The sequence below is a fragment of the Hypanus sabinus genome, chromosome 20 (assembly GCF_030144855.1).
Source record: "Hypanus sabinus isolate sHypSab1 chromosome 20, sHypSab1.hap1, whole genome shotgun sequence".
NCBI classification, from domain to species: domain Eukaryota; kingdom Metazoa; phylum Chordata; class Chondrichthyes; order Myliobatiformes; family Dasyatidae; genus Hypanus; species Hypanus sabinus.
The window spans coordinates 51437612-51463366 of NC_082725.1; the positions used below are offsets into that span (position 1 = coordinate 51437612).

The window sequence follows — 25755 nt, forward strand, 5'->3', positions numbered from 1 at the left end:
TTGGGCTGAGTCCCTTCATCAGGACTGAAGGAGGAGGGGGCAGGGGCCCTATAAAGAAGGTGGGGGGAGGGTGGAAGGTGCCAGGTGACAAACCAATCAGAGGAAAGATCAGGAGATGGGGGAGGGGATAGGCCAGAGAGTTGTAGAAGGAATGAAAGGGGCAAGCACTATGGGTAGTAGAAGAAGGCAGAATCATGAGAGAGGTGATAGGCAGCTAGAAGAGGAGGCAGAGTGAAACTGGGATGTGGGAAGGGAGGGGGAGGGAATTACCAGAAGTTGGAGAATTCAATGTTCATGCCAAGAGGCTGGAGACTACCCAGACGGCATATGAGGTTTTGTTCCTCCAACCTGAGTTTGGCCTCATCATGGCAGTAGAGGAGGCCATGTATGGACATATCCTATTGGGAAAATGAAGCATAGTTGAAGTGGGTGGCAACCAGGAGATCCTGTCCGTTGTGGCAGACAGACCGGAGGTGCTCAACCAAGGGGTCCCCCAATCTGCGTCAGGTCTCGCCATTGTAGAAGAGGCCGCACCAGGAGCACCGGATGCAATAGATTACCCCCACAGACTCACGAATGAAGTGTTGCCTCACCTGGAAGGACTGTTTGGGTCCCTGAATGGTGGTAAGAGAGGAGGTGTAGGGACAGGTGAAGCACTTATGCTTACAGGGATAAGTGCCAGGTGGGAGATCTGTGGGGAGGGACGTGTGGACCAGGCAGTCACTGAGGGAACGATCCCTGTGAAAAGCAGAGAGGGGTAGAGAGGGAAAGATGTCCTTAGTGGTGGGGTCGTGTTGAAAGTGGCGGAAGTTGAGGAGGATAATATGCTTGATCCAGAGGCTGGTGGGGTGGTAGGTGAGGACAAGGGGAACACGGACCCTGTTGTGGTGATGGGAGGATGGGGTGAGGGCCGAAGTGCAGGAAATGGAGGAGATGTGGGTGAGGGCATCATTGATGACGGCAGAAAGGAAACCACAATCCTTAAAGAAAGAGGACATTTGAGATGTCTCATCCTGGGAGCCTCATCTTGGGAGCAGATGTGGCGGAGATGGAGGTGAGGCTTTCCATTCCAGGACATCTCAAATGTGAGTCTGTTGGGGTAATCTATTGCATCCGGTGCTCCTGGTGTGGCCTCCTCTACATCAGCGAGACCCAACGCAGATTGGGGGACCCCTTCGTCGAGCAGCTCCGCACCGCCCGCCACAACAGACAGGATCTCCCGGTTGCCATCCACTTCAACTCTGCTTCACATTCCCATTCGGATATGTCCATACATGGCCTCCTCTAATGCCGTGATGAGCCCAAACTCAGGTTGGAGGAGCAACACCTCATATACCGTCTGGGTAGTCTCCAGCCCCTTGGCATGAACATTGAATTCTCCAGCTTCCAGTAATTCCCTCTCTCTCCCTTCCACCATCCCACTTTCACTCTGCCTCCTCTTCCAGCTGCCTAGCACCTCTCTCATGATTCTGCCTTCTTCTACTACCCATAATGCTTTCCCCTTTCATTCCTTCTTCACCTCTCCAGCCTATCCCCTCCCTGTTTCCCTTCTCCCACCCCCTGATCTTTCCTCTGATTGGTTTTTCACCTGGCATCTTCCACCCTCCCTCAACCTTCTTTATAGGGTCCCTGCCCCCTCCTCCTTCAGTCCTGACGAAGGGTCCGAAACGTTGACTGCTCATTTCAATAGATGCTGCCTGACCTGTTGAGTTCATCCAGCTTGTTTGTGCGAGCAATTAATACCTGTTCTTCAAATGTTCTTAAACTCCGCTGATTAACAAGTGCATTTTTAGAGGTGCAGTGTGCAATACCAGAGACTGTATTTGGTTCAAAACTGTAAGATTATTTGTGGAGAACTTGGCTGATTGTGAGTTTATTCTGTCATCTTGGCAAGGTTGGCAATTTATTATATTAGTGCAGGAACTGAAAGTGCAAGTGCATGTTCTACCATTACCATGGTGATGTACTGAAATCTGATCATTTGCTGATAGTTGGTCAATTTGCAGGACATGTCACTCAGGAACACGTGCGTGACTGTAGGTGTGCTTGCTATCTTATACTATGTATGTTTTGCATCTTGGCCCCATAGGATTGCTGTTTCATTTTGGCTGTATTTGTGTACGGTTGAATGATAATTAAACTTGAAGTTTGAAATGTATTTGGTGTCAGAATGAACGTGCGTTCAGAATTTTCCATCTACTGGAAGTTAAACAAGAGATTGTTTTTAGTAAACTTCAGGTATAAATTAGTTAGAATACCACACAATTCCAGTGAGCTGAAGAGCAATTTTCTGAAGTGAGTTGTGCACAGGATATCGGCTTTTGAATACTGGGTGATCTGGAAATTCCTGAGACAACAGAGTAGTGACCAAGATGTTTCCAAAGTTTTACATTTTTTTTGAGGTAAACCACTAAAATCTACCAAGTTCAGAATAATTTTAAAATGCTTATTTAATCAAGACTTTCGCTGCCCATTGTAATGGCATCTGTAGAATCTCTTGTGTTTATCATTGTAATGGAGATAGATGTTTGAGGTGATACTATCTTAAGATAACTTCATCTGGAAGTGGCTTATTCTCAAGCAAATTCTGTACATGAACACAGTGTATGACAATTAACTATTCATTTTGACGAGAATAAACTTTCCTCTTAATCTGAGGATATAGAAGTTAAATCTTGATCTGTACTTTTCACTGAGTAAATGTATTTTTCAGGATATCACCTCCAGGAATGGAAGCTCATATCCCAGTACTCTTCCTTGATTTAAATGGTGAGTAGTTGCTGTTATTTTTGTCAAAGGTCATTAAGAGAATAGCATTTCCATGTGGATTTAACTTTGGGAAGTGGCAATTTTATTCAGCTGCAAATGGATCTGGGGAGGCTAAACTGGAGTACATGATTGACAAGTAAATTTGTAATTGAATGACTAGCAGCTTTCGGAGAGAAAATGGATTTGAGAACATCATGGCACATTCCAAGGCTACCTGAAACACAACTCCATAGGTGGATGGCAAAAAAGATATAGAGTGACATGCAGTCAAAAAGGAGGGTGTCAGGTTGCTAAAGTGGTATCAATCCAGGTGTAAATTAAAGATCAGAAAGGAAGTTAGCTAAATAAAAATAGGATAGAATGATGATATGAAGTAACCAAAATAAAAGGAAATCAATAAGAGAATTCTGTATGCCTACAAATAATAAACAGAAACTATGATTATAAATTAAAAAGATCTATGTTTGGAGAGGTGATTGAGTGCAATGCACCTGTCTTTCCCAATAAGTCTTTCCAAACTCTCAGTAGAAGAGGAATGTAGTTGAGAACAGGATAGGATAAAATTTAATGAAGTAGAGGTAATAGGTTTATGTGAATCAAGCTGTCAGTGAGTGAATTATGGATCCAAATTGTGGAGAATCTTCCAACCCACCTTAGAACTGAAGGTTTTCAAATACTGGGCTCTTAGTGTTTGTCCTTTATGTCTTTTTTATGATCGTAAGACATGGCTTGTTCTTGTAGTAACGTGGTCCCATGCACCATCAGTCTGCAGGCCATGACACTCAGGGACCCGGGCTATATATATTTTTTGTAAATTTGTTTTTTCTGGTGTAATTATTTGGTGTGCTGGATGTATTGGTGTGACTATTAGTAGTACTGTGTTTTTCACCTTGCCCCAGAGGAATGGTGTATGGTTGAATGACAATTAAACTTGAACTTCAAGGAAAAGTGAAGATAAACTCAAGCAAATGAAGACAAAATGGTTGGAGTTCTATGTTTGGGAATTTGCCTGAAACAAAATTTGGACAAATTCAATTGAATTGAAAATGAGCTTTGCTTTCTTAAAAATAAATTACATACATATGATCTAATTATTTTCCCTGAGGAAGGGCTCGATGTGTATATGATCTTTCAAAATGCATTTGATGAGATGCCACATAATACAATTGACCGTGGAACTGAAGTTGATTTGAATAAAAAGTGTTAAGACAGCATGACTGTGAACCAGTGATGCAATTTTTAAAATCTTGACTTACTAAAAGGGTGCTGGGTAGCTACTTTAGGAAGGAACACCAGAGGCTGGGGTGGAATGAACCACAGAAAGGGGCTGACTGAATTGCTGTGATGGAGAGCTGAAGCTGAATGAATGGGTCAGTGAGTACCTGCTTCCCTTGCTGGGACAATTCTGATTCTTATTCTAGGGAACTGCTAAGGAAAGTGCTGAGGGACAGCAGGCAAATTCTCTGTGAATGGGGAGATAGATCATTTCTTGCCTCCTGCACAAGATTGCTTTGAGTAATGCAGGTGCAAGTTGAAGACCTGTATTGCTGTGAGCATGGCAACAGATTCAGTGAAAACGAGGCGCTGATGAACATAGTTTATCCTCGACATGCAAAAATTAGATGAAAAGTTACACCCTTATATTTTTGTTCATAAATGTAGTGTAACACTAGGTCATTGTTCCTCATAATAGATTGTTTCTTCTTTCATCTGTGGTCCTTTTCACCCAAACTTAAGTTTAGCTGTTGCAGCTATTTAGAGGTTTAATGGACAAATTGTCCCCATGCACTTTGTGATTGTTCTCAGTAAAAATCTGACAGCATGTAACAGAAGGAAATATCAGGCGAGCCTGGTCAAAAGCTTGGTTCAGGGATTAAATCTTAAGGAGCAATGGAAAACAAGGTGGAGTCCCTGGAGAGGGTATTCCACAGTTTAGAGGTAAAACAGCTGAAAATAAGACCTCTGGGGTTGGAGCAGTTAAGATCAAGGATTCCAGAACTGAAGCAACATGGAGTCTTGTTATGGACTTGAGGATATTCAGCAAGTCTAGGAGTAATTGTTTGAATGAGGCAGATATTGAGATGCAGTCAGCAGGGCATGCAATCCTTCCTGATTTAACTTGGCACAAACAATGCATTTCACTGTATGTTTCGATGTACATGTGACAAATAAAGCAAATCTTTAGAGATACAAAATATTGGACTGTGTTTTGTAAAAGCCAATTGTTAATCTCACTGGCCAGGCAGAAGTAGGTTATGGTTGTCTTGGAGGTTTTTCTTTTGGTCTTTTATTCATTCCCATTTGTATTTTTTAAGCTGATGACCTCCGTGCAAATGAACAGCTGACAGGTCCCCATGCACCGGGAGTGAATTCCATTTTACCAAAGGAACATGGCAGCCAATTCTTTTATTTGCCTATTATCAAGCACAGTGAAGACGAGGTACATATCATATGTCAATTTACGTTTCTAGCCCATGTAGAATTCTAGTGCTTATTTATCCCTCAAGCTTCCCTATCTAACACTTGCATACAATTTATTAACTTTATTTAAGTATCATTTAATTTATCCTTAGAGATTGTGAAAAGTTTTAGTCAATACTGTTAATCCACTTAATATCACATTTATATATTTGATTTATTATAACATTATATTAAATCTTTTTGTATTTATTAAAATATATTTATACCTGTGTTATACTTCTGATGGTTTGAGCATAATTTTCACGCTTCAGCTGGTATTCTGTTTACTGATCTGCCTGCTATTGCGACTGGATAAGTACTCAAAAGGAAAATAAAATGCAGATATGAGCAGTGGAGTGAGATGGTTTTTGTCATAGAGCCAGTACATAGTCAAAGAGTAGAATAGACTTCAGTACTACAGCTTTCCTGTGAAACAGAACTGACCACTTTTGGTGATTGAAATCACTCTGAAAATTTTCTGTAGATCGAAACAATACAGTTTTCTTTACCTTATAGAGGCCATGTAAATTATATTAGTATAAAAGCAACATCATGCGTTAAGTTTCTTGAGTTACCTTGAGAGCTTTGTAATCTTGTAATCTGGTCTCCTGTGTATTTGGGAAACAAAGCACTGATTGGGTGATCATTTTGTGGATCAGCTGAGCTCAATCCACAGTAGTGACTCTGAACAACTTGTTGCCTGCCACTTCAATTCTCAAAGGTTTCGAAGGTTCATTTAATGTCAGAGGAATGTATACGATATACATCCTGAAATGCTGTTTCTTTGCAACCATCCACGAAAACAGAGGAGTGCTCTCCAAGAATGAATAACAGTTAAATTTTAGAACCCCAAAGTACCCCCGTGCATAAGTAGAGTTAAGCAATGATTCCCCCCCCCCCTCCCACCGGCAAAAAAAAAGCATTGGCACTTGTCATCGAGCACTTAAGCATGGGCAAAGCAACAGCAAAGCCACAGACGTGCAGTACTCCAAAGACTACATTGTTCATCCAGCATTCCACGTACCACAGGCTCCCTCTCTCCCTACTAAGGGAGAAAGAGGTGTCTCTGTTTCACAGTGAGAGGGGAGATTTAACAAACATCTTGCTGGTTTTTGATGCTAAAAGTCTGTTGCATGGCTTTTTCTGAGTGTGCCCAAAGATCTCGGGTCTCTGGGCCCTCAGCCTTAGATCTTCCATCTCCCCCGACACTCTGGTCTTCTTCTTGGACACTGACTTCCGACCCCCCATCTCGAGAACCACGGAAACTCGGTCCTCCGAAGGCGAGCAGAGCTCGTAGGCCGAGCCCTTGATGTGCCAAACATCAGCCAGTTGTGAAACCCCGAGAGCGGGTCCCATTCCCACAAAGAACCGTGGTCAGTGTGTAACTCCAGGTCAGGGTCTTCAAAAGAACCCTGAAAGGGAAAAATAGAGATATCAAAGATGGAAATAGAGCTGTTTCTGAAGATGCAAGCAAAGATTAACCCTCCTAAGCTGCTCCCTCCCATTCCATTTGTGTTTTTCAGTCTCTGTCCTTCTGAATTGTTACAGTGAGACACAACATACTGTACTTCGGAGGAACAACATCTCATCATTTTGGCTCATTGTAGTGTGCAGGATTCCATACTGAATTTTCCAGCTCTAACTAATACATGCTTTTTTTTCCTGATTGCATCAGAACTTGCCATTTTTTTGCCAACAGTCCTTTTTACTTTTGCTTGTACAGTATGTTTTGGCCAAGTGGACATTAGACCAACAAATGAGCTTAACTGCCCCTCAAGGGTAATGTTATTTCACCCATCACAGAAATTCCAGTTACAATTCCCATTGCCCTTCCCTATGTTCTCTACTCCCTCAGATAACTAGTTTTCCTCCTTACTCAGATGTAATGAAAGATTTTGAACTGAAGCAGTTAACTCTAAAAGTTTGAAGTAAATTATTAGCCAAGTACACATACAACCTTGAGCTTTCTCTTCTTGCAGGCATTTACAGGAAAAAAATACAGTTGAATTATACAAGAAAACTATACACAAAGACTGGCAACACCAATGTGCAAAAGAAGACAATTGTGTAAATAAAGATAATGCTGAGCATAAATTGTATAGAGTCTTCAAAAGTGAGTGTAGATTGTAGAATAAGTTTATGAACAAAGTTATCTATGCCATTTCAGAAGCCTGATGGTTGTAGCATAATATCTGTTCCTGAAACTGGTGGTGTGGGACCCAAGGCTTCTCTACCTCCAACCCAGTTGTGGTAGTGAGAAGGCATAGCCTGAGTGGTGGCAGTCTTTCTTGTGGCTGCACTCCATGTAAGTGTATTCAGTGTATACAGGCTTTGTCTGTAATACACACAAAATACTGGAGGAACTAGGCTGGTCAGGCAGCATCTGTGGAAAAGAGTAAACAGTTAGTGTTTTGAGTCGAGACCCTTCATAGGAAGATCTATCTGTGAAGGACTGGGTTCTATCCACCACTTTCTGTAGAGTGTTTTTGTTCCTGAGCATTTATGTTACCATACCAGGTGTAGAAGTTTGTCGAAGCTTTTCGAATTTATGTCATTTCGAATCTATGCAACTTCTAACAAAGTAGAGACACCATCAGGCTTTCTTTGTGATGACACAAATATGCTGGACCCAGAACGGATCTTACGATGTGTTAATGCCAAGGAACTTAAAACTACTGACCCTCTCCACCTCGGTTCCTGGAACTGAGCTCAAGGACCCCCAGCTTCTTACTTCTGTAGTCAATAATCGGCTCTTTGGGTTTACTGACGTTGAGTGAGAACTCTTCGATGTGCATAAATGCCCTGCTACCTGCGTCTTCTTACAGCATTTTCTTGACTTTATTTCAAATTTCCAGCAAATACTTTTTTTTATTTCTTGTGTCTTATTGATTTTCAATTACATTAATTTAGTAACGTGAAACTTTCCTTTTAAGTTTTTGTTTTAACTAAAGTAGGTGAAGAAATGGTTTATTCAGTGCCAGTGTTTAGTAAGCAGTTCTTGCTAAGGTACTAATGCAGTGTTATGTGCCAGCAGCAATAGACCACAAACTGAGTCAGATGTCTGAGAGTTGCCTGCAGGCCTCGGCAAGTGTGCCACACTACAACAGCAACCCCCCGTCTGCGGGTTTGATGGTAAGGTTGGTGTAGAGAGAGTGGAGGGCAGTGCATTCGGAAGGGGTCAGGTTGGAGAAGGAGAGAGACACATAAACTGCTGGAGGAACTCAGCAGACCAGGCAGCATCAATAGAAAAGAGTGAACAATTGATGTTTTGAGCCGAGACTCTTCAGCAGGACTCTTGTTTAGAGAAAGAGAGAGGAGTGCTGAAATTGAGACGGTTGATATCTTATCAGCAATTAGAGACAAAAAGAGCCAGAGCAGGCACTGAACCAGAGCAAGGTGTCCAAGAGGAGGAGGAGGAGGAGGGTTGAAGATGGGAGAAGGAGTCATCAACATAGGGTGTGGAATCCTTGCCAAAAAAGTGAGCTTGGAATTGGAGGCACTGGAAGAAAACCCCAATGTTGTGGCGGACATGAAACTCACTGAGGTACAGGCGAAAGGCGAGGTCCTTACTGAGGACAGGATGTTCTGCCTCAGAGAGGAAAAAGTGGTTGAGGGCAAAGGGAAGACTGGGGTCCAGCTGCAGTGCATAAAGTCTTGGCCGAGAGGTGCTGGCAGTCAAGGTCCAGGCTGGAGCAATGTGAAGGTGTCCAGGGTCCTAGGCTCGGGATCGTTGGAACCGGTGTTGGCAAACATAGTGTCACCAGTCTAGTGGTACCCAGAGCTTTCAGGGCCAGAGGTAGGGTCGTATGGATGTGTTTTCTGGGGGTGTCTGACAGAATTGAGGGCTACGTGGGAGGCTGCAGGGATCATGGCCTGGGGTTATCCAGGGTTGTTGAAGTTGGAGACAGCGGGATCTGCGATCTTAGAATCCTTGCTGAACATGAAGAAGGCGAAGAACCAGCGGGTGAAAGTGTGGATCCAGTGGGGGATAAAATATTGGAGAGATCCATGACAGACTGAGGAGAGAAAAGCCTGGAGCTGTGGCAGCAACTGGGACAGGGCACCAGGTATCTCTGCATGGCAGAAAGGGTGGCACGTAGAACGCAGAGGGAGAAGCAGTTAATTGAATGCCAGTAACTGAGGTCCTCGGTGGGTCCGAGCCAAGAAACCTGAAAATGGACCTGGAGGCCATGTGGCACAAGATGGCGGTGAGGATAAGCTCACTTGAAGTTGTCAGGAATATCTCTGTGGTCAGAGTGTTGTCTCTGAGTCAGAATACAAATTTAAATTATCTTTAAGAATCTTCACTGAGTACAATCTTGCTCTGGTGTGGCCAGTAAGTGTGGTTGGTGTCAAAGAATTCTGTTCTGCTATACAGTACCTTTCAGACCATGCAGAAAATTGACACTGCCATTGACAATGTTGGCACTTTGGTTAGAATTTAATGCCAGGAGTTTAATGATCTTGTGAGAGAAGAACAGGGTCCTCTTGGTACCATTGGTTGCCTTATGAGGAAGTTTGTGCAGCATTACATACTGTTTGTAAGTGATTTTACTAAGGTTAAATTATTTTAAAGCAGTAGATGAAATCTCCCCTTTCCTTTCAGAATTTCAGCTACTTTGCCTTCTAACTTTGAGTGAATTTTGATCCTGCTTCCTGCCTGTGATCCACCCAGCACCACGCCTGCAAGTTCTTCCTGTCATTGTTCTCTTCTCCCAGTTCATTATGATACTCTTGTCATCCTGCAGCTGGCATTTTTGTGTCCCATCTTTACAGTTTACTGTCTCGTTCCTTTAGTCTTCCCCATTCTCTGTGAAGCCTTAACATCACCTCCCTCTCAATTCTCACGTGAACTCCTTGTTTTGCACCCCTCTACAATTCCCGCAGAAACTCAACATTCTTTTCAAGGAGTTGGTGTTTTTTTACTTCCCAATCCTAATGTTCGTGCCCTAGATGCTGTTCCCTTTCCTGTATGAGAAAAGCTACTGTAATAACATGTATTTTTTTTAGGATGCTACCATACAATTGGAATATGTAGAAACCTTTAGGCCTTGTTGCATTGCCTTAGTGTAGACATATGCTGTGTGGAATTCAACCCTGCTGGTAGTAAATGCTCATTCTTTGTCACAAGAGTTCTGGGTTACCCTGCCAACCACAGCCATGGAGATGGTCGGTACTAACTGGGTGATACAAATCACAATTGATAAATCCAGATCAGATCTCAGGAATATTTGGCAACAAGATAATTTCTTGGTTCATATTGGAATTGAACACTTGTGCCCTGGCACTGAAATAAGATCTTTGTATATAAATGGTTAACCAAGCTCTGAAGGAAGTAATCCTGCTTCCAAGCATGTGAATTGTATGTAAGGGTACCAGAGCTGGATTCCTCAAAAATGCACTAAAACCTTCTTTCTTCTCCTTTAAAGAAAACGGGGATTACTGAAATTTTTATATTGAATTTCTTTATTAAATTTAAGCTATTTATAAGCATTTTATTGATATTAAGTTCTTTCAAGATGCTGGATCAAAACCCTCCCTTCCTTTCTGAATTGCTGATACTTTGCTTTCCAGCTTTTAGTTAAATTTGAAACTGCTTTCCATCTGCAATGCACCTGGCTTCTATCTACACCTGCACATTCTTACTCGCTTCCACTTATCTAGTTTGCCTTGTCCTTTTTATCCTCTCATTATTCGTTCTGCTGCTCCATCACACTACAAGTGGCATTATGCTGTCTCCACACTTCTTCCTTGTCCTGCCATTACTTCCTGACACTTCTCACTCCCCTGCTTAACTTCCTCCCACTCAACTCACACTGATTAGTACCTAATTCACATACAGATTTAATATTCTTTTTTGTTAAATCAATCTGTCTTTTTCACTTTTTTAGCCTTGAGGTACCCAGCCTAGTTCCTGCTCCAGTGTTTGATATTTACTTTTTGCATGGACTTTGGAAGAAAGTTTGTGATGTTATATCAATTATTATGATTAGGAATCCCTAACAACATCCCTGTTAAGCACCAGAGAAAGAAAATAACTTCAGATAGGAGTCACAAAGTGGTGAGAAATAGACATGGACTATTGATAACACAGTGGCTATATTCCTTTTACTTTTAATGATATAATATCTCACTTTTCTAAATTTGAATGAGAAAAGGCCCAATCTGATCAAACTTCCAACATTTCAAATAAGACAAATTTTTCACCCCTGGGAATCAGCTCAGTGAACTTTCCCTTTAATAAAAAAGACCCAAGCCCTAATTAGTACTCCAGATGTGACCTTGCCAACTGATACAACAACACTTGGCTGTTTTTGTATGCTACAGAGTTTTAGCTGCCTGAAGTATGTCCGCTGACGATGTTAGGGTAGAATGTCTGGTTAACTGGCTTATTCACTTTTTCCATATGAGAAAGGGTATTCTAATACAACTTGTTTATCTCACTAGTTGGTCCATGATGGTCAACAGAACTCTATCATTTACACTTTTGACTTTCACTTAGATCTAAATATGCTGCTGCTTTCTGTAGTTTTCCAATCTAATACCATTCTCAGGCCACGATTGATGCAGAATAGTTTGTGGATTAACTCTTAATGTCAGATGCCTATAGTTCAATGCAAACAGCTGGTATGCTGTATTAACCTCCATTTGTAGCCAATTGAATATCTCCTGAAGTTAAAGACAACCTTTGGATGATGACACTGTCACTAAGTTCTGATGTCCAGCAGTGGAACAAAAACTTGCTGTGACTCCCCAGCATGTCGTGTGGCCAAACCTCTTCACAGTGACCCTGCACCAGGTTAGACCAGCTACAGCATCCCACATTCATTAAAAAGGAGATTTTCCAGATGACAGAAGTGAGGTCCTAAGGAGAAAATTACATTTAAAAATAGTTTGCAATTATATTTTTAATTATTTTATCATAGTTGTTCAATTTAGAAACTTGCATATTTCCTAAAGTTTTTGAATACTTCTGAATGTCAGGGATATTTCATAAATCAATGGAAATGCTTGACAGCATTAGCCAACAGCAAGGCTGGGGTGGGGTTTTGTTTTCTATCACTGCCTTCCGGGCTTGTGTGACCTGATTATTTTGCATGAGACTGTGGCACAGTTAGAGCCTCGGCAATGGATTCCAGGTTACTCTTAGCCAGAAAGTTCAGTTCTGAAAGCAGAACTAGGTAAAAAAATATTCAGAGAAACAGAGGATGCAAATGACAGTTTCTGATGAAAGAATCCAAGTAATTCACTGGTATTCTTGCATCTTACATAATACCTTAACCATGCCCACTTGTTTAGGAGCCGATCCAATCACATTATTTCCTTCCTGTCTCCTCACAGCCTTTAATCTTTCTCTCTGCTTTTCCATGTAATTTATTTTATATTGTTAACCCAATGTTTAGCATCCACCTCTGTTTGTAAGACCCCTTAAAATAAACAGAGACCTTATTTAATCAAAAAACTAATCTCCAGTGAATATTTTCAGTTTTTAGAAGGGATTGCCCGAAATTAACGCTTTCACCAATTATTTATTTCATAGGTTAATTTCTGTCCTTGCCTTCTCAACTGCTTATTTCTCTATTCAATCAAAGGCTTCCTGGTTGTGTTGCATCACATCCATGACCTTGTAGAAATTTGTCTTATGGCTATTCGGCTTCCTGTTTATTGTCTCTTTCCCATCACACATTTATGTGTTTTGCTGTTTTACAAATTAAAATATTAACACAGCGTGTCATAATCATTGCTTTACATACTCAGTCAGGCCTGCTGTTCCTACTACATGATGGAATATCAGCCAGAGTACCCAGCAATAGACTGGTGCAGAGACAACAACCTGTCTCTGAATGTGAACAAAAGAGATGGTTGTTGACTTCAGGGGGGCACGGAACGACCACTCCCCGCTGAACATTGACGGCTCCTCGGTAGAGATCGTATCTCACCTGGTCCCTCAACACCAACTCCATAGCAAAGAAAGCCCAGCAGCGTCTCTCCTTTCTGTGAAGGCTGAGGAAAGTCCATCTCCCACTCCCCACCGTCATCACATTCTACAGGGGTTGTATTGAGAGCATCCTGAGCAGCTGCATCACTTCCTGGTTCAGAAATTGCACCATCTCGGATTGCGAGACCCTGCAGCAAATAGTAAGGTCAGCTGAGAAGATCATTGGGGTCTCTCTTCCTGCCATTACGGACATTTACACTACATACTACATCTGCTATGCAAACAGCATTATGAAGGACCCCACGTACCCATCATACAAACTCTTCTCCTTCCTGCCATCTTCCCCCAGGCCATCAGACACCTCAATACCCAGAGCCTGGACTGACACCAACTCTACTGTGCCTATTGTCTTGTTTATTATTTATTGTAATGTCTGCACTGTTTTGTGCACTTCATGCAGTCCTGGGTAGGTCTGTAGCCTAATGTAGTTTTTTTCTGTGTTGTTTTCGCATAGTTCAGTGTAGTTTTTGTACTGTTTCATGTAGCACCATGGTCTCGTTTTTACTGTGTACTGTACCAACATTTATGGTTGAAATGACAATAAAAAGTGACTTGACTTGACTAGTGGTGCTGAATCCGAACCCTTCACTGTCAAGTCAGGAGTCAGACAGGGCTGCAATCATTGCACCCACTCTGTTTACCATTGTTATTGCCGCCACCCTTCACCTCAATGTGGCCAAGTGGTTAGGGAGTTTGACTAGCAACCTGAAGGTTGTGAGTTCCAGTTCAGCCAAGGGTAGCGTGTTTGTCCTTGAGCAAGCACACAATGCTCCAGTCTACCCAGCTGAAAAATTGGATACCGGCAAAAATGCTGGGGGTCAACCTTCCACAGATTTCTACAGATGTACTGAAGAGAGCATTCTGACTGGCTACATTACTGTCTGGTATGGGTAGAGGGCTAACTGCACAGGATTGAAAGAAGCTGCAGAGAGTTGTGAACTCAGTCATCTCCATCATGGACTCTAGCATCTGTAGAATTCAGGATATGCAAGGAGCAAAAAAGGCAGCATCCATCATTAAGGGCCCCTATCACCCAGGGCATGTCCTCTTATCATTGCTACCATCAGGAAGGAGGCACACACTCAAATACTCAGGAACAGCTTCTTTCCCTCTGCCATCCAATCTCTGAATGGACATTGAAGCCATTACTATTACTAATAGTGCCTTACTAATGTTTTGCACTACTTACTTAACTATTTTATATATACGTTGTAATTCTTTTTTTTTATATAATTATGTATTTCATTGTATTGCTGCCACAAAGACCACAAATTTCACGACATGTGCCAGTGATATTAAACCTGATTCCGATTCCTAGGAAAAGTCCTTGATAATGATGGTTGTTTTCTGAAGACAGTAAAGTGCATTCAGTGGAGGGGAGTTTATTTGAAAAATATCCAATGCAATTTCCTTTATATATGAATTTAATATTAAAATGTTCAAAGATGCTACCAAACAAAAATCAGCACAACTGTCAAAAATAGAGTGGTGAAGATTTGGAATGTGCAACACTTGGAGGAAGTTGATTGTAGGACCAGAGACGATGATAGGAATGAAACCTTGAGGTCAGCAGGAAACGCTCATGGAGTGAGTACTGTTTTAGATTCACTCCATAACCTTTACTTTTTTTAACCTTTGATCACCCTTATCCAACTTATTTTTACCTACACCAAAAGATTCTTGCTATTTTTTTGGACTTATCGTTAAGAGTTTATTGTGAATTTTTGAAGATATGCAATCAGAAATGGCTCTTAGATCTAAAGGATGAGAACCTGGGCGGAACCTGAACGGTAATGGAAAGAAGCAAGCTCATCCGCAACGCACTGAATTAACTTATGAATTGTTTTTGGAGGTTTTGGATAAAAAATTTGATGAACTACAACAAATTTTTAAACAAGATATAAAGGCTTTTCAAAATTATATGGAAAAGACATTCAGTAATTAACCAGCAGCAAGTTCTTATCGCATCTCTGCAAGAAGATGCTCGGAAACGAGATTTGATAATTGAAAAATTGCAACAGGATTTACTTTCGACCTCTAAACTGGTGGAAACACTTAAAGCCAAGAGTGTCGACTTTGAGAATCGGTCCAGAAGACAGAACCTACGTATACTTGGTCTCCCAGATGGCATAGAACAAGGCGACCTTTCGAAATTTTTTGCTCAACTTTTAAAGGATACGTTCCCGTCTGTATTTCCAGATAGCCCCCCGTTACTTGATCATGCTCATAGAATCAAGCGTCGATCACCGAGTACTTCAGCTAAACCCTCGGTTGTAATTGTCCGGTTTCATTACGTACATGATAAAGAGCAACTTATTCGTGTGGCTCGGCGTGTAGGAATGGTTAAATTTCAGGATCACAATTTCCGCTTAGTGGAAGATTTTAGTCCTGAAGTAATGAAGGCAAGGCTTCTTTTTAAACCTCTGATGTCTGAATGTTATGAGAAAAATCTAAAACCTGCGCTCTTATACCCTGTGAAGCTCAGAATCTCACCACCAATCGCTCCATGCCGGGTTTTCCTTTCTACATCTGAAGCGAGAAGTTTTCTAAATGAGAACTTCCCTACTGTTATGGACTCTCATTCCTAACAAATGAGGGTTTTTGATCGTGTAAGATGGTTTTTGATTCCTCAAACCAGATTTTGTTTCTGGCTATTGGTGTAGGTTTACTCTACACTTTATATTCAAGTTAAAGTGTTCTTTCGTCATATTAATCGGTTTGTTTTACACATTTTAACCATTATACTATATTGCTGACTATTATTTTTGTTCCTTTGAAGGTAAGTTTTTTTTTACTAAGATGGTTTTTTGGAAAAATATTTTTGGTTTTTTTTAAGATGGCGTTATTTTTTTATCTCTCGTCTTCTTCCTACAATGCATCGCTTATCACAGTCTAAATATTTTTTGGTTTGTTTGGGTTATAACCCGATTTATAAGTTCTTAGTGATTATATTCTTTTTGTTTTTTTTACAACCAAGTATATTAAGAAGTTTGGTTTTTAAGAAGTGATCATAATTTTTAAAGTTTGGGTGGATTTTTTTAGTATATATCCTTTATATACGGAGTGGTCTTCCGCTGATATGGGGGTACAATTAGTTTCATGTTTTCCTTTTCCCAGCCTATTTTTGGCTGTTGTTTTTTTTTCTCTCTCTTGAGGTGGTGGGAGGTGGTCTTTTTTCTAACTCTATATTTCTTTTTCCAGTTTGTTTTAGTTTTTTCATTCGGGCTGTTTTTGAACTACATGTCTACGATGTTGTCACTTCCGGGTCCACTCTTTATTTTTGTTCCTCTTCCGGGTGCATGGGTTTATAATTTGGTTAACCCTTTTTATACCAAAGGGTTGATTTTAGAAATATGGCTCAGACCATTAATTTTGTGTCTTGGAATACTAATGGTTTAAACCATCCAATTAAACGAAAGAAGATTTTCAAAGTATTCCAAAGACTTAATGCTCATATCATTTTTGTACAAGGAACTCGTGAGGAAGGAGGTCAATTATCACTTTTTTAGGTTTTGGAGGGGTCAACAGTACCATTCGAATTCGAATGCCAAAGTAAAGGGAGTTTTAATTTTTATTGACTCCTCTATTGCATTTGTCCAACATAATAACTTTTCGGATCCGAATGGTAGATTCTTGTTAATTACGGGCTTACTTTGTAATAAAAAGGTTGCTATGGTTAATGTTTATGCTCCAAATGTGGATTGTCCTGATTTTTTAAGTCCTTATTTACTTCTTTACCTAATCTAAATGAATATAAGTTGATAATGGGTGGTGATTTGAATTGTTGTTTAAATCCTTTGATGGACAGATCTATATCTACTCAGACTTTACCCAATAAGTCGGCCACTTGTATCAACTCTTTCATGATAATGGAGTTTTTGATAATTGGAGATTTCGGCATCCTAAGGACAAGGAGTTTTCTGTTTTCTTTTTTCTCACATGTTTCTCATTCTTATTCGAGAATTGATTATTTTTTTATTGACTCTTGTTTGATTCCTTTGGTAAATGTTTGTGATTATGATAGTATAGCTATTTCTGACCATGCTCCATTAAAACTTTCTATTAAATTTATGGATACAGTTCCTAATGCTAGGCAATGGCGATTTGACTCTACCTTATTGCAAGATCCAGACTTTATTAAATTTATGAATGAACAGATCGACTTCTTCTTTTCAACCAACTCCACGGAAGATATTTCTTACGGAACACTTTGGGACACTTTTAAAGCATATATACGTGGACAGATTATCTCTTACTCTGTTGGTCTGAGAAAACGCATAAAGAAGGAAGCTGTTTTATTGGTTGATAAAATCAAAGAGATTGACAGGAAATATTTGATTACTCCGAGTAAGGAGCTTTACAAGCAAAGGGTTGAACTTCAAACAGAATATAGTTTATTACTTACATCTTCGATTGAAAATCAACTGATGAAGTCCAGATCTGATTTTTATATACATAGTGATAAATCGGGTAAACTGCTAGCTAGTCAATTGAAGAATGCTTTGGTTAAATGTCAAATTACTAAGATCTGTCAGCAAAATGGAGATTTGACAGTTAACCAAGATGAGATAAGTAGATCATTTCAAGATTTTTATACTTCCCTGTATCATTCTGAATTTCCTCAGGATTGTGGTACCATGTGTGATTTTCTTGGGAAATTGAATTTCCCAAAATTATCACCAGATGATCTTTCATTATTGGAAACTCCTATGACTGATGCAGAAATCAAAGGAGTTATTTCCTCCATGAATTCAAGGAAAGCACCTGGTCTGGATGGGTATACAGCAGAATTTTTTAAATGTTTTTCCGCTATTCTCTCTCCTTGGTTTTATAAGGTTTTTGAAGAATGCTATCAAGATGGTTATTTTACCTAAGTTTTTATATATTTTTCAAGCGGTACCAATTTTTATTCCGAAATCATTTTTTTATTAATGTTGATTCAAAAATTTCCTCATATATATGGCAGAATAAAAATCCCAGGTTAGGTAAAATATACTTACAGAAGGCAAAGAAGGAAGGTGGACTAGCATTGCCTAATTTCAGATTTTATTATTGGGCAGTTAATATTAGATATTTGATATGTTGGTTGAAAGATTGGGATGGATCTTTTAACCCTCATTGGGTGAGCCTGGAAATTAAATCGGTACCAGGTTTTGCACTGGGTTCTATTTTGGGGACTTCTCTCCCTTTTGCTCTTTCTAAATTGCCGAAACGAATTGACAACCCGATAGTTAAACATACTTTACGTATATGGTTTCAATTTCAGAAATTTTTTGGGTTGACTCAGTTTGTTTTAAATATTCCTATTGTATCCAATTGTTTTTTCCACCCTTCAATTATAGACCAAGCTTATTCGGCTTGCAAGACTAAGGGATTACTACGATTTTCTGATTTATTTTTGGATAATTGTTTTATGTCTTTTGAGCAATTATCTAACAAATATAATTTGCCTAGATTTCATTTTTTAAGATACTTACAGATTAGGAATTTTTTAAATACTGTACTTCCTACTTTTCCAAATTTTGTGTCTTCAGGTATTTTGGAGAGTTTGTTTGAATTAAACCCCTTTCAAAAAGGGCTTATATCAAAACTTTATCATTATGAAGATATGTTCAGAGCCCCTTTATAAGACAAAAAATGATTGGGGAAGAGAGCTTAACCTTATTATTCCTATTGAGAATTGGGATAGAATTCTTCAGTAGTTAATACATCATCTATATGTGCCAAACATTCATTAATACAGTTTAAGGTCGTACATAGGGCCCATATGTCCAAGGATAAATTGGCTCATTTTTATTCCTTTTTGAAAAAAAATATTGGAAAGATATTTTTGATATTATTTCTACAGTATTGAACTTTGATTTACAACCCCATCCTATTACCGCAATTTTTGGTTTACCAATGATGGACTCACTTCATTTATCTTCTTCCGCCTGTCGAATGATTACGTTTCTTACACTAATGGCTAGAAGATCTATTTTGTTGAACTGCAAGGAAATTAATCCTCCTACTGTATTTCATTGGTTTTCTCAAACTATGTTATGTTTAAATTTAGAAAAAATTAGAAGTGGTGTATTTGATACTTCTATTAAATTTGAATAGATATGGAGACCATTTATTCAATATTTTCATATGATGTAATATGACCCTGTTTCAAGCCTATTTGTTTTTCCAGTTTCAATTTTATATATGTTGAGAGGATCGGAGTTGATGACACTGATGATTCGGTATTTTTGTGAGACATTATAAACAGCCTTTTTTTTCCTCTTTTTTCAGTTTTTCTTTTTTTTTCTCCTTATTAGCTATTAGATTAGTTTTTTTTTGCATTTTTTTTCTTTTTCTTTTTTCTGTTTTTTTAATTACTTATTATGATATACCTAGATTTGCCTTGTTTATTTATATATTGTATCGTTCATGATTTGGGAATACTCATTTATACTGTAATCATTGCTTATGTATTCTTTCAATTGCAGTTGAAATGTGTATGTTTGTAATCCCATTATCTATGTATCAATTGTATTTTGTTGATATTAATAACAATAAAAAGATTGAAAAAGGAATGAAACCTTAGAGGAATCTGAAAACAACAACTTTTAGAATTGAACCCTTGCTTAATTAAGGCTAATCTCCAGTGAATATCACAGTTTCCAAAAAGGATTGCCCTTGCATAATTTGATATTTTCACTTATTATTTACTTCATAGTTCATATTTGTCTCTGACTCCTCTAACTGCTTATTAGCCACCATATATAATATAGATCAGCATATTGTCAAGAGAGATAAAGTATGAACTGATTTGTATCTTTGAGAATATGTTTATGAGCACCTTACTTCAAGGAAAATGATATTGCAAACCTACAGTAATCCTTGTTTAATGAGCTGACTCCAGCAGGCTGGAGCCAGCTGACCTCTGACATTTATTCCACAGAGAAACCAGAGAACTCACTTAAAATGCCACACATACCAGTGGCTCATTTGACTGGGGATTTGCTCTACAGATTATATGCTTGAAGTTGCCGCACAGTGAAAAGATGCAGAATTGCTTCATTTCACAGCACAAGCAACCCTTGCCCTGGCGGATATTGTTGTTGTACACTTGTCTAATGCAAATTATTTTTGGCATCCTTGTCAGTGTGTTCCAGGACTTTAATTGGAGCTCACAGAGTGGATCTCAGTGCTTATATAATTGGCAGCTGCTGTCACACAGACAACTTACCAAGGGAAAAGGAAAGGGAAAATAAATGATTTCATTTTACTGAGCTGGTTTTCTCTGAGTAATGAATCCAAGAGCACAATAAACCTCTTTTAACTTTCTGCAATATAATTATAACAATAAAATGCATCCTCTATATGTGATGATCTTAAACTGAAAAAGTATGGTAACTTTAATGTAGAAACTTAAGATCCTGTTATAAACCAGGGCTTTCTCTCTTCTGGCACTAGGTCTCTGCTGTTGCATCCTGGGACTCATCAGTCCATGATTCAATATACTTGAACAAAGTTACCAACCAGAATGAACGCATCTATTTGATTGTAAAGGTCACAGTGCAGCTCAGCCATCCAGCTGCTGTGGAGCTGGTGTTACGTAAACGCATAGCCGTCAATGTTTACAATAAGCAGGTATGAAGTTACTGATTGAAATGAACAAATAATCCGATATTTTCCAGCTAACCAAAGGAAAACTGCACATCACCTCTAATAATTCTCCTTCCTCTGAATAAATTTTAGCAGGGAATCTGGCTCGTACTCCAATGCCTTGAACTGCAGGGACAAAAGACATCCATGTGAAATATTAAGCTTTATTATTGTTATGGAGACACACTTATGATGTTTTCCATGTTAAGTAGCAGTGTTAATAATGTGCTCTGTGGAACAACATGGATCAGCATTGCCCTATCTTGTTTGCACAAACAGCTGCCACATTTTAGGTTGCACCCACACGGAAATTGGTTTAATTTGAAACTAGTGCTGCAGGTCTACTGTTTCTGCATTTGGAATCCAAAACCAATGCACGTTAGGAGGCAGAATGGAGAGGAGTAGTATACGTATTCTTGCCTGGCTCACTCTTAAGAAACTTTATGCCAGTGCTATGCCTTGGCCTCCTCCTGCTGAAATTCAGGTGTCTTTTTAGGTATTTGAAGACAGGATTGTGCATTGCTGGTTAGTCCATGATCATTACCTTCCTTTGTATAATTGAGGGTAGGATGGGGCGGGGGAATCTTTTCCTTGCACACTGCTCTCCTACTGCACAAATGTCAGGTAGGAAATTCAAGGGTGCTGAGGGAAAGGGTAGAAGTTCAGATTACTTGTTGATAATGAACCTTTTGTCTACTTCTCAGTTAGAATTCCCACAGAAAGCAGGCCCTGCTGAGAGTTAACAATGCTGCCACACAGGTTTAGTTAAAGTAGGTACACTGTGAATCCAGTGGTATTGACTGTAAAAGTACTGTATCTGGATTGAATGTATAGGTGGATATTGCATCATACTTATGATCTGTGATTGTAGTTGATGGGTCTTTAAGAGATCGATACATGGCCCACTAATCACAGATTACTAAGCTCCCTTTGTATTTCTTGATGCTCTGGCTGACCCATTTTTCAATAATAAATCCATTCTTCATATTTTTCTGAGTTAATTTTAACTAAAGTTTAGAGTTCATAAAGGTGGTTAACAATTACAAAAAGAAAGCAATGGTTATGCATCTGATCCAAATAGAAAAGCCAACATTTAAAGAGTAGAGAGTTGATGAAAGTATCTCTCTGTATGATTTTTGTACTGCTTGTTAAATTTATCTTAGTGAGAAAATTAATTTAATATATTCATAATTCAAAACTGTTTTTCTAATTACTTTTACAGAGCTTTACACAGAGTTTGAAGCGGAGAATGTCCTACAAGTACATTCTACATTCTTGTGGCGTCACCTATGAAATAGTTTCCAACATACCCAAGGTAAATCAGTGTCTGGCAATCATAATGAAGAATACCGGTTACTTCATTCGGATAATCATGATGAATAGGCTTTTGAGAAAGAAGTATTGGGTTTGTGAAAATTAAGACACAAGTTGGGTTAAAATGTTAAGCTTTTGCTTGATGAAAATTTGAATTCCAAATTAAAGAGGTACTCTTTATCTTTTGTGCTTAGTTTGAAACAGTTTTGGTAAATTTAGTCATGGTTAGCTAGGACATGTAAATCCTTAATGGAAAAAAGTCTATTGCTTTGCAGACTGGCACTAAATTCATAGCATCAGTGAGAAATGACAGATTTTTTTGTTAAATGGGAAAAAGATGAGATGAGCGGGAAACCTAGGGTTCCTTTTCAGTTGTTGAATTGTTCACTGTAATTAAAATGCTTCAGAAGGTTGTGTACCACACAGAATTTGTATGAGCTAGCACCTAAAAAATCCCAGAAACATGCAATTTGCTGCAGGAACGAATCGGCCATTCAGTGCTCTGATCTGCTCAATCAGTCATAAATGATCATAGCTGATCAACCACAGAAATGTCATGAACCTGCTTTTTCTCAAGATCCCAGATGATCTTTTAATTAAAAAATAAAAGATATCAATCTCCTCCTTGTATATGTTTGATGAGTTTGACCCCATGGCCCTCTGTGGCAGAGAATTGCACAGGTTCTTTACCTTACAGGTTCTTTACCTTTTGGAATAAGAAATGTTTCTGATCTCCATTCAAAATGGCAGACTCTGCATCCGAGATGAACTCTGGTTGCAAACTACCCCACCATTAGGAACATCCTCCCTGAAACTAATCCATCAAGTCCTGAAAGAGTTTTATAGGTATTAATGAGGTCCCATTTTATCCTTTTAAATTCCAAAGCATTAAGTTCCAATGAACCTCATCTTTCGACATGCACCTTCCCTGCCATGCCAAAATTCGGTCTGGTATACTTTGTTTTGCTACCTTCATGGTGAGAATGTTTTTCCATAGATTGGAAAAACAAAACTGCATGCTACACTCCGAGTTCCAGCAATATATTTTTGCTCCTTTATCACCATAGCTTTTGCCTTCCAAACAGCCTGCATATAAATAGCAATACCACATTTAGCTGGAGTGAAAGAGAAGGTCAAATTTCCTACTGGTGGTGTTGTTGAAGGCTGATGTGTATCTAAGTGTCAACATGTGTCTGATTGGTTTTCCCTGTAGCCTTACCTGCTGTAGACACTGTTGCCCATAAACACTGGCTGCAAAGATAATGGACCTGGAAGACACCTAACACTGGACGCTCAGAATCTCAATGTGGAATAGGAGAATCTGGATGAAAAATGTATTTCAAACAGTGGTCTTATCATTGGAAACAATCACTTGAGTGACTATTTAATTTTGGAACTTCCAGATTTGGTTTTAATTCTGAGAATCTTCAGCTGTTCTATCTGCTCTGTTGTACCCAAAGAAGAAACTAGATGTGATTTAAACCATAATTGATGCCTAAAAGTGAAGTTATTTCAATACCTGGGCCTTCCTTTTATTTCTCCTGCTATTAGCAATTTTCCATGTGAAAATTGACCGCGCCACCATTTAGCCAAGGAGATAGTTTGTCAAGCATTCAGGGGGAGGTAGTACTTTTACTTGTTTCCAAGTAAACAATAACAGGCCAGACTGATAAGGTCGGGTACGGGCTGGATTGAGGTGGCAAGACCTGGGCCCCCGAGTCCAAGAGCGAGGAACAACTTGGCATTTGGCCGATTTAAGCGCTGGGTCAGATTGAAATGGTCAGGATGTTGGGGCAGGAGGAGATGGACAGACCAGTTCAGCTCGCTGTTCCACGGGGTTTACTCTACTTTGCACTGAACTGAGGCTGTGGCCTGCAACCAGGGGCTTCTGGATCTTCTGCAGTGATGACTGGCTTCATGGCTGTGGACTCACTTCTGTGAATTTCAGTTATGAATGTTATTTCCTTACTTTAATTGTTTGCACAGTTTGTTTTTTTTTCTGCACATTGGGTGTTTGATGGTCTTATTAAATGGATTTTTTTGGATTTCCTTGTTTTATGGCTGCCTGTAAGGAAGCAAATCTCAAGGTTGTGTATAGTATACATAATAATAGGCATCCGTTAGTCTCGAGAGACCATGGATTTGCGCCTTGGAAAGATTCCAGGGCGCAGGCCTGGGCAGGGTTGTGTGGAAGACCGGCAGTTGCCCATGCTGCAAGTCTCCCCTCTCCACACCACCGATGTTGTCCAAGGGAAGGGCAAGGGCCAATACAGCTTGGCACTGGTGTCGTTGCAAAGTGATGTGTGGTTAAGTGCCTCGCTCAGGTAGTATATATACTTAGATAATAAATGCACTTCAAACTTAATTCAGATACACCAGATACTCAACATATGACCTTTCATTTCATAGAAGTAATTAAACCATATTTTCACCTGAAATGTTGAAATGGAACAGTGAATTTATAAAACATCATACAATTCAAGATTCGTCTGCTTTTTGGATTTTTCACAACATTGATGAAGTACCCTTATTCCTTACAGGCCTCAGAAGAGACAGAAGATCGAGAGACCCTGGCACTAATGGCAGCTAAGAGTGAAAATGATGGTTCAGGTGATGGTGAAACCTACATTGAGAAGTACACCAGAGGGGTGTTAGAGGTCGAGAATATCCTGAGCTTGGAACGACTCCGACAGGTCAGACTCTGTATTCGGATCACTGGCAAACATCTGCTCTGAGTGTCTGCCCAAGCACACGGCAAATGTTTATGGTTTTAGGAATGTTATACACTGTTCAGAATTCAGCTATTTTGTCACAAAGTGATGTCTGCAAGTTAGCTAAGGTATCACAAAGTCTAAAGGGAAGTTTATTTAGCAAAATATCTTAAGAATATAGTGTAATTATCAAAAAGAGACGGTATGATTTATTAGTTGGTCAGCCAGTGCAAACATAAAAAGTTGATGTATTGTTAGGATATATAATAAACAGTTCGTAGTCTTCATAGGTTTTCTGTTCTCTGTCCCTTGCATATCTGTTTCATGCCCTGAAGGATACGACCCAATGTGAAATTTAACACTGGGCCATTGGTTGTTGTGGCTTTTGGGTGATATCTATGGTCCCTGTTGCTTTATTAGTCTGTAAAATATGACATGTAACTTTGATGAGACATCAATAGTATTTTTTCTATTTGTTTGTTACCTGAAGACTGACGATAATGAATGCAGAAGGAATTTAGAAAGGGAGATGGGTGAGGTTCCTAGTGAAAATGGCCTTGCATCTGATCTCTGATAATTGTGAAAAGTGACTTCAGTCACAGTCTAAATAGCTTAACATTCCAATGTTATTGTACAGTTCAAGCATGTTTTAACATAGTTCTTGAATATAACAAGATTATGCATTTGTCAAAATTTGGATCATTAGAGGAATTGACTAAAAAGAATCTTGCACTCCAATATGGTTTGTTGTAAGTTGTTTCCAAGAGTTTCAGCTTTTGTAGGTAAATGCTTTTTCATTTACTAATAATTATATTTAAAGCTGGGCATGACTGCTCTCCTTTGTCATGCCCATTTTAACCTGACTCT

The 25755-nt window shown here is 39.4% G+C and overlaps 2 protein-coding genes across 6 annotated transcripts in view; one reads left to right on the forward strand and one right to left on the reverse strand.

The window, feature by feature from the left end:
• Positions 1-25755, reverse strand: part of LOC132378526 (uncharacterized) — a 377364-nt gene that overhangs the window by 246666 nt on the left and 104943 nt on the right. The gene's annotated exons all lie outside the window — the stretch shown is intronic.
• kif13a (kinesin family member 13A) overlaps positions 1-25755 on the forward strand; it is a 240130-nt gene that overhangs the window by 187822 nt on the left and 26553 nt on the right. For all 5 annotated transcript variants that reach the window (XM_059945486.1, XM_059945482.1, XM_059945484.1 and 2 more), the window contains 5 exons: positions 2714-2769; positions 5085-5209; positions 20672-20848; positions 22086-22178; positions 24718-24870. In XM_059945486.1, the coding sequence (XP_059801469.1) occupies positions 2714-2769; positions 5085-5209; positions 20672-20848; positions 22086-22178; positions 24718-24870 (604 nt within the window). The remainder of the gene's footprint in view (positions 1-2713; positions 2770-5084; positions 5210-20671; positions 20849-22085; positions 22179-24717; positions 24871-25755) is intronic.